The sequence below is a fragment of the Arachis hypogaea genome, chromosome 7 (genome assembly GCF_003086295.3).
Source record: "Arachis hypogaea cultivar Tifrunner chromosome 7, arahy.Tifrunner.gnm2.J5K5, whole genome shotgun sequence".
Lineage (NCBI taxonomy): Eukaryota > Viridiplantae > Streptophyta > Magnoliopsida > Fabales > Fabaceae > Arachis > Arachis hypogaea.
Window position 1 is genome coordinate 18,221,938 of NC_092042.1, and position 10,311 is coordinate 18,232,248.

The 10,311-nt window shown below is 38.7% G+C and overlaps 1 protein-coding gene across 1 annotated transcript; it reads right to left on the reverse strand.

The window, feature by feature from the left end:
- On the reverse strand, positions 1 to 384 carry LOC140174306 (uncharacterized). The gene has a single exon (XM_072198737.1). It carries the CDS (start codon positions 382 to 384, stop codon positions 1 to 3), a length of 384 nt encoding a protein of 127 aa, XP_072054838.1.
- Between the last annotated feature and the right edge of the window lie 9,927 nt (positions 385 to 10,311).

Consider the following 10,311-nt stretch of genomic DNA (forward strand, 5'->3'; position numbering starts at 1 on the left):
CTAAAGCACATTCATCAATTGTGGAACGTAGTTATAGCTCCGATTCTGTGGGAGATGCTCTTGTCCTTTAAGCTCGGCAATCAGGTGAGCTACTTTGTTTCCTTCTCTTGGTATCCATGTGAAATCGCATAAGGGTATATCAATCTTTAATTTCTGAATGTCTTCCAAAATTGGATCTATTTTCCATAGGGTCCCTCCCGATTTCAATGCTTCCATTAAAGGTTGGCAATCAGATTCAATGATAACATTGTTGATTTCCATATTCTTAGCTAGAATCATTGCTTCCCTTAATGCTATTCCTTCTATTTCTAAACTTGAAATTGCTTTCACTTTTGTTGCAGATCCTCTTCTAAAATTTCCTCTCCTGTCTCTGATTATAGCCATTGTGGCCCCAGAGTTTGCTCCTGACATAAAAGCTGCATCAATATTAATCTTGAGCCACTCTCTCGGCGGAGCCTTCCACTTAATATGTATGACTCTTTTTGTTCTTTGAAATGAGTTGTGTGAAGTTGGCGTTTCTTGAATTTTTATTCTTGGTGTGTTGCAAATTTAATTGTTATGCCTGGATTTGGAGGAGTCTGTTTGAATATAGCAGCATTTCTAGATTTCCAAATAGCCACGCAATATGTATGATTTTGCTCCAGCTTGCTTTTCATCCTTCTTTATGACCTTTTCTGATGTCTTGTAGAATACCCAGTAGCCAGCTCATTAGGGTTGAAACATTTTTCTTTGTGGGAGTGCATAGCATTTGAGACCCGAACCACACCGTTCTAGTCCATTCGCACAGCAACGTGCATGTTCTGTGGTCTCTACTTCTTTTAAACAAACAGGAAAAATAGGATCATGAACCATTTTTTTCACAAATTAGCTCTTACCAGGATGATGTTTTGAGATTCTTTCCAAAGAAAATATTTTAACCTTTTGAGGAACGCGCATTTCCCAAATTCCATTGCTTCTGATTCCTTGATTTCCTCTCCTTTTGCAACATAATATCCTAATTTGAAGTAATGGATTTCATCCTTCTTGTAACGCCCCAATAAGGAATCCCCTCTTTCCATGATGTTAAGGGGAGTTTGATTAGGTTTCTCATAGGCATGGAAAAGCTAGCTTCCATTAATTCTTGGTTTCATTTTTTTGTGGTGATGAGGTGGTGGATGAAATTGTGATTCCTTTGTTATTGTATTTTGTAAAATTCATTGCTTTTTCAACTATGTGTGGACACAACTCCGTTCAACTTAACCAGCAAGTGTACTGGGTCATCCAAGTAATACCTTACGTGAGTAAGGGTCGATCCCACAGAGATTGTTGGTATGAAGCAAGCTATGGTCACCTTGTAAATCTCAGTTAAGTGGATTCATAGGGTCAAATGTAATTGGATTAGATAACTAAAAGATAAATAAAATAAAAAAGGGATAGAAATACTTATTTAGATCAATAGTGGGAATTTCAGATAGGCATGTGGAGATGCTAGAATCCTTTCGAATCTCTACTTTCTTATTGCTTTCATCCAATTCTTCTTACTCCTTTCCATGGCAAGCTGTATGTAGGGCATCACCATCATCAATGGATACTTTTAATCCTCTCGGGAAAATGGTCCTATGCGCTGTCACTGCACGGTTAATCGTTTAGAGGCATCACCCTTGACAATGGCTACATCCCATCCTCTCAGTGAAAATGGTCCAAATGCTCTGTCACAGTACAGCTAATCAGCTGTTGGTTCTTGATCATGTTGGAATAGGATCCATTGATCCTTTTGTGTTTGTCATCACGCCCAGCAATTGCGAGTTTGAAGCCCGTCACAGTCATTCAATACCGGAATCCTACTCGGAATACCACGGACAAGGTTAGACTTTCCGGATTCCCGGGATCCTACTCGGAATACCACAGACAAGGTTAGACTTTCCGGATCCCCATGAATGCCGCCATCTATCTAGCTTATACCACAAAGATTCTGTTGGGGAATCTAAGAGATATGCGCCCGGCCTTAAGTAGAACGGAAGTGGTTGTCAGTCACGCACGTTCATAGGTGAGAATGATGATGAGTGTCACGGATCATCACATTCATCAAGGTGTTGTGCAACGTATATCTTGGAATAAGAATAAAAGAGAATTGAATAGAAAGTAATAGTAATTGTATTGAAACTTGAGGTACAGCAGAGCTCCACACCCTTAATCTATGGTGTGTAGAAACTCCACTGTTGAAAATACATAAGTAAAAGGTCCAGGCATGGCCGAATGGCCAGCCCCCTAAAACGTGATCAATAGCCTCCTAAGATAAAGAATAAAACAAAACTCAGACCAAAGATGTCTAATACCATAGTAAATTATCCTATTTATACTAGACTAGCTACTAGGGTTTACATGAGTAAGTAATTGATGCATAAATTCACTTCCGGGGCCCACTTGGTGTATATTTGGGCTGAGCTTGATCTATCCACGAGCTGAGGCTTTTCTTGGAGTTGAACGCCAAGTTGTAACGTGTTTTGGGCGTTCAACTCCGGGTCGTGACGTGTTTCTGGCGTTTAACTCCAGACAGCAGCATGTACTTGGCGTTCAACGCCAAGTTAAGTCGTCAATTTCCGAATAAAGTATGGACTATTATATATTTCTGGAAAGTTCTGGATGTATACTTTCCAACGCCATTGAGAGCGCGCCATTTGGAGTTATGTAGCTCCAGAAAATCCATTTTGAGTGCAGGGAGGTCAGATTCCAACAGCATCAGCAGTCCTTTTGTCAGCCTTTTTCAGAGTTTTGCTCAAGTCCCTCAATTTCAGCCAGAAATTACCTGAAATCACAGAAAAACACACAAACTCATAGTAAAGTCCAGAAATGTGAATTTAACATAAAAACTAATGAAAACATCCCTAAAAGTAGCTTGAACTTACTAAAAACTACCTAAAAACAATGCCAAAAAGCATATAAATTATCCGCTCATCACAACACCAAACTTAAATTGTTGCTTGTCCCCAAGCAACTGAAAATCAATTAGGATAAAAAGAAGAGAATATACTATAAATTTCAAAATATCAATGAATATTAATTCTAATTAGATGAGCGGGACTTGTAGCTTTTTGCTTCTGAATAGTTTTGGCATCTCACTTTTTCCTTTGAAGTTTAGAATGATTGGCTTCTCTAGGAACTTAGAATTTTGGATAGTGTTATTGACTTTCCTAGTTAAGCATGTTGATTCTTGAACACAGCTACTTATGAGTCTTGGTCGTGGCCCTAAGCATTTTGTTTTCCAGTATTACCACCAGATACACAAATGCCACAGACACATGACTGGGTGAACCTTCTCAGATTGTGACTCAGATTTGCTAGAGTCCCCAGTTAGAGGTGTCCAGAGCTCTTAAGCACACTCTTTTTGCTTTGGATCACGACTTTAACCACTCAGTCTCAAGCTTTTCACTTGGACCTTCATGACACAAGCACATGGTTAGCAGAAAGAAACACAACATTAAAAACCGAAAAGCAGAAAGAAATAAGAACAAGGAATGAATCCACCTTAGTGGCGTCTTCTTCTTGAAGGACCAACAATGTCCTTAAGCTCTTCTATGTCCCTTCCTTGCCTTTGTTGCTCCTCCCTCATTGCTCTTTGATCTTCTCTTATTTCATGGAGAATGATGGAGTGCTCATGATGTTCCACCCTTAATTGTTCCACATTGTAGCTCAAATCTTCTAAGAAAGTGTTGAGTTATTCCCAATAGTTGTTGGGAGGAAAGTGCATCCCTTGAGGCATCTCAGGGATTTCTTGATAATGAGCTTCCTCATGCATCTCTTGAGAACCGTGAAGGGTCTCTCTTGCTTGCTCCATCCTCTTCTTGGTGATGGGCTTATCCTCTTCAATGGAGATGTCTCCTTCTATGATAACTCCAGCTGAGTAACATAGATGGCAAATAAGGTGAGGAAAAGCTAGCCTTGCCATGGTGGAGGGCTTGTCGGCTATTTTGTAGATTTCATTGGAGATGACTTCATGAACTTCTACTTCCTCTCCAATCATGATGCTATGAATCATGATGGCCCGATCCATAGTAACTTCAGATCGGTTGCTAGTGGGAATGATGGAGCATTGAATGAACTCCAACCATCCTCTAGCCACAGGCTTGAGGTCCAGTCTTCTTAGTTGAACTGGCTTGCCTTTGGAGTCTCTCTTCCATTGAGCTCCTTCCACACATGTCCGTAAGGACTTGGTCCAACCTTTGATTAAAGTTGACCCTTCTAGTGTAGGGGCATTCATCTTCTTGCATCATGGGCAAGTGGAATGCCAACCTCACATTTTTCGGACTAAAATCTAAATATTTCCCCCGAACCATTGTGAGATAATTCTTTGGACTCGGGTTCATACTTTGATCATGGTTCCTAGTGATCCATGCATTAGCATAGAACTCTTGAACCATTAAGATTCCGACTTGTTGCATGGGGTTGGTTAGGACTTCCCAACCTCTTCTTCGGATCTCATGTCGGATCTCTGGATACTCATTTTTCTTGAGCTTGAAAGGGACCTCAGGGATCACCTTCTTCTTTGCCACAACATCATAGAAGTGGTCTTGATGGCTTTTGGAGATGAATCTTTCCATCTCCCATGACTCGGAGGTGGAAGCTTTTGTCTTCCCTTTTCCTTTTCTAGAAGATTCTCCGGCCTTAGGTGCCATTGATGGTAATGGAAAACAAAAAAGATTATGCTTTGACCACACCAAACTTAAAATATTACTCGCCCTCGAGCGATAAAAGAAGAGAAGAAGAAGAAGAAGAGAATATGGAGGAGAAGGGGAAGTGTAGGTTCGGCCAAGGTATAGAAGAGGGGGTTGTGTTGTGTGAAAATGAAGTAGAATGGAAGGGTATATATAGGAAAAGGGGAAATGGTAGGTTCGGCCATTTAGGGTGGAATTGGGTGGGAAAATGTTTTTGAATTTTGAAGGTAGGTGGGGTTTATGGGGAAGAGTGGGTGGATGTGAGTGGTGAATAGGTGATTGGGAAGAGAGATTGAGGTGATTGGTGAAGGGTTTTTGGGAAGTGTGACATGGGGAAGAGTAAAATAGGATTAGGAGGTAAGGTGGGAATATAGTAGGTGGGGATCCTGTGGGGTCCACAGATCCTGAGGTGTCAAGAAATTCCATCCCTGCACCAAATAGGCATGTAAAATGCCTTTGCACACCATTCTGGCGTTTAAACGCCGAGTAGTGCACATTCTGGGCATTCAACGCCCACATGTAACATGTTTCTGGCGTTGAACGCCAGTTTCATGCTTGTTACTGGCGTTCAGCGCCAGTTTTTCCTCTAGGCACATTCCTGGCGTTCAGCGCCAGAATGTTGCTTGTTTCTGGCATTCAGCGCCAGTTTCATGCTCTGTTCTGGCGTTGAACGCCAGCCAGATGCTCCTTACTGGCGTTGAACGCCAGTCTGTGCTTCCTCCAGGGTGTGATTTTTTTCTTCTGCTGTTTTTGATCCTGTTTTTAATTTTTATATTTTTTTCGTGACTCCTCATGATCATGTACCTAATAAACAAAAAATAACAACAAAATAAAAATTAGATAAATAAAATTGGGTTGCCTCCCAACAAGCGCTTCTTTAATGTCAATAGCTTGACAGTGGCTCTCATGGAGCCACAAAGGTGATCAGGTCAATGTTGTATAGTCCCAACACCAAACTTAGAGTTTGGATATGAGGTCTTAACACCAAACTTAGAGTTTGGTTGTGGCCTCACAACACCAAACTTAGAGTTTGACTGTGGGGGCTCTTCTTGACTCTGAACTGAGAGAAGCTCTTCATGCTTACTCTCTTTTGTCACAGAGGGATGGCCATGTGCCTTAAACACAAGGTAGTCCCCATTCAATTGAAGGACTAGTTCACCTCTGTTGACATCTATCACAGCTCCTGCTGTGGCTAGGAAAGGTCTTTCAAGGATAATGCATTCATCCTCTTCCTTCCTAATGTCTAAGATTATGAAATCAGCAGGGATGTAAAGGCCTTCAACTTTTACTAACACGTCCTCTAATATTCCATAAGTTTGTCTCAATGACTTGTCTGCCAATTGTAATGAGAACATGGCAGGTTGTACCTCAATGATCCCCAGCTTCTCCATTACAGAGAGTGGCATAAGATTTATCCCTGACCCTAGATCACATAGAGCTTTTTTAAAGGTCATGGTGCCTATGGTACAAGGTAGTAAGAACTTGCCAGGATCTTGTTTCTTTTGAGGTAGAGTTTGCTGAATCCAGGTATCTAGTTCATTAATGAGCAAGGGAGGTTCACTTTCCCAAGTCTCATTACCAAACAACTTGGCATTCAGCTTCATGATAGCTCCTAAATATTGAGCAACCTGCTCTCCAGTCACATCTTCATCCTCTTCTGAGGAAGAATAGTCTTCAGAGCTCATGAATGGCAGAAGGAGATTTAATGGAATCTCTATAGTCTCTATATGAGCCTCAAATTCCTTTGGATCCTTAATAGGAAACTCCTTCTTGCTTGAAGGACGTCCCAGGAGGTCTTCCTCACTAGGATTTTCGTCCTCCTCCTCCCTTGTGCATTCGGCCATATTGATTATATCAATGGCCTTACACTCTCCTTTTGGATTCTCTTCTGTATTGCTTGGGAGAATACTGGGAGGAGTTTCAATGACTTTCTTACTCAGCTGGCCCACTTGTGCCTCCAGATTTCTGATGGAGGATCTTGTTTCACTCATAAAACTGAAAGTGGCCTTTGACAGATCAGAGACTAGATTGACTAAATTAGAAGTGTTTTGTTCAGAATTCTCTGTCTGTTACTGAGAAGATGATGGATAAGGCTTGCTATTGCTCAGCCTATTGCGTCCACCATTGTTAAAGCCTTGTTGAGGCTTTTGTTGATCCTTCCATGAGAAATTTGGATGATTTCTCTATGATGAGTTATAGGTGTTTCCATAAGGTTCACCCATGTAATTAACCTCTGCCATTGCAGGGTTCTCAGGATCATAAGCTTCTTCAGAAGCTGCCTCTTTAGTACTGTTAGATGCATTTTGCCATCCATTCAGACTTTGACAGATCATGTTGACTTGCTGAGTCAACACTTTGTTCTGAGCCAATATGGCATTCAGAGCATCAATTTCAAGAACTCCCTTCCTCTGAGGCGTCCCATTATTCACGGAATTCCTCTCAGAAGTGTACATGAATTGGTTATTTGCAACCATGTCAATTAGTTCTTGAGCCTCTTCAGGCGTTTTCTTTAGGTGAATAGATCCACCTGCAGAATGGTCCAATGACATTTTCGAAAATTCAGATAGACCATAATAGAATATATCTAATATGGTCCATTCTGAAAACATGTCAGATGGACACCTTTTGGTCCGCTGCTTGTATCTTTCCCAAGCTTCATCGAGGGATTCACCATCTTTTTGCTTGAAGGTCTGAACATCCACTCTCAGCTTGCTCACCTTTTGCTAGCTCTGTCTCTTACAGCAAAAGGGAAAAGCATGAGTCTGTAGACTTCAGGATCAACTCCATTCGTCTTTACAGTCTCACAAATCTGCAAGAACTCAGTTAAAAACTGGTAAGGATCTTCAGATGGAAGTCCATAAAACTTGCAGTTTTGTTACATTAAGGCAACTAGCTGAGGTTTCAACTCAAAATTATTGGCTCCAATGGCAGGAATGGAGATGCTTCTTCCATCAAATTTGGACGTTGGCTTTGTGAAGTCACCAAGCATTCTCCTTGCATTATTATTATTTTCGGCTGCCATCTCCTTCTCTTGTTCTAATGTTTCTGAAAGGTTACCTTTAGATTGTTGTAACTTAGCTTCTCTTAATTTTCTCTTCAGAGTCCTTTCAGGTTCTGGGTCAATTTCAACAAGAGTGCCTTTTTCCTTGTTTTTGCACATATAAAAGAGAAGAAAATAAGAAAAAAAGAGGAATCCTCTATGTCACAGTATAGAGATTCCTTTATGTTAGTAGAAAAAAAAAGGGGAGAAGAATGAAGAAGAGTGGGTTCAGATATTTAGGTGAAGAGAGGTGAAGAGAAGTGTTAGTAATTAAATAATTAAATAGAATAAGAGAGAAGAGATAGAAAATTCGAAAATAATTTTTTTAAAAAAGGGTTAGTAATTTTCGAAAATTAGAAATAAGATAAGATTAAAATTAAAATTTAAAACAAAAAGAATTTTTGAAAAAGAGATGAGATATTTTCGAAAATTAGAGAGGGAAAAGTGGTTAGGTGGTTTTGAAAAAGATAAGAAACAAACAAAAAGTCAAAGAGTTAGTTGAAAAAGATATTAAAATCAAATTTGAAAAGATAAGAAGATAAGAAGTTAGATAAGATATTTTGAAATCAAATTTTGAAAAAGATAAAATTTTTGAAAAAGATAAGATAAAAGATAAAAAGATTTAATTTTTAAATTTAAAATTACTTACTTCACTAACAAGAAACGTCAAGATAAGATTCTAGAACTTAAAGATTGAACCTTTCTTAACAAGAAAGTAACAAACTTCAAATTTTTGAATCAATCACATTAATTGTTAGTGTAATTTTGAAAATATAATATAAAGATAAGAAAAATATTTTGAAAATAATTTAAAAAAGATTTTTGAAAATTTTCGAAAAACAAAGATAAAATTGAAAAGGTATGATTTTTGAAAAAGATTTTAAAAAGATAAGATTTTTTTTAAATTGAAAATTTGACTTGACTTGTGAGAAACAACTAATTTTAAAAATTTTTGACCAAGTCAACCCAAAATTTCGAAAATTTGGAGGGAAATAAGGAAAAGATATTTTTTTGATTTTTGAAATTTTAAAGATGAGAGAGAAAAACATAAAAATGGCCCAAAATATGAAAATTTTAGATCAAACACATAATGCATGCAAGAACACTATGAATGTCAAGATGAACACCAAGAACACTTTGAAGATCATGGTGAACATCAAGAACATATGTTTAAAAAAAATTTTTTGATGCAAAGAAAACATGCAAGACACCAAACTTAGAATTCTTTAATGCATGGAATCCAACAAACAAAAAATGCATATGAAAAACAACAAACAACACAAAACAAGAAAACATCAAGATCAAACAAGAAGACTTGTCAAGAACAACTTGAAGATCATGAAGATCACTATGAATGCATGAAATTTTCGAAAAATGCAAGAAAAATTTTTAAAGCATGCAATTGACACCAAACTTAAAAATTGACTCAAGACTCAAACAAGAAACACCAAATATTTTTATTTTTATGATTTTATGATTTTTTTTGGATTTTTATTATATTTTTCGAAAATAAAATTTGGAAAAACGAAAAATAAAGAAAAAATTTTTGAAAGATTTTTGGAAAGAAAATAAAAAGAAAATTACCTAATCTGAGCAACAAGATGAACCTTCAGTTGTCCATACTCGAACAATCCCCGACAACGGCGCCAAAAACTTGGTGGATGAAATTGTGATTCCTTTGTTATTGTATTTTGTAAAATTCATTGCTTTTTCAACTATGTGTGGACACAACTCCGTTCAACTTAACCAGCAAGTGTACTGGGTCATCCAAGTAATACCTTACGTGAGTAAGGGTCGATCCCACAGAGATTGTTGGTATGAAGCAAGCTATGGTCACCTTGTAAATCTCAGTTAAGTGGATTCATAGGGTCAAATGTAATTGGATTAGATAATTAAAAGATAAATAAAATAAAAAAGGGATAGAAATACTTATTTAGATCAATAGTGGGAATTTCAGATAGGCATGTGGAGATGCTAGAATCCTTTCGAATCTCTACTTTCTTATTGCTTTCATCCAATTCTTCTTACTCCTTTCCATGGCAAGCTGTATGTAGGGCATCACCATCATCAATGGCTACTTTTAATCCTCTCGGGAAAATGGTCCTATGCGCTGTCACTGCACGGTTAATCGTTTGGAGGCATCACCCTTGACAATGGCTACATCCCATCCTCTCAGTGAAAATGGTCCAAATGCTCTGTCACAGCACGGCTAATCAGCTGTTGGTTCTCGATCATGTTGGAATAGGATCCATTGATCCTTTTGCGTTTGTCATCACGCCCAGCAATCGCGAGTTTGAAGCCCGTCACAGTCATTCAATACCGGAATCCTACTCGGAATACCACGGACAATGTTAGACTTTCCGGATTCCCGGGATCCTACTCGGAATACCACAGACAAGGTTAGACTTTCCGGATCCCCATGAATGCCGCCATCTATCTAGCTTATACCACGAAGATTCTGTTGGGGAATCTAAGAGATATGCGCCTGGCTTTAAGTAGAACGGAAGTGGTTGTCAGTCACGCACGTTCATAGGTGAGAATGATGATGAGTGTCACGGATCATCACATTCATCAAGGTGT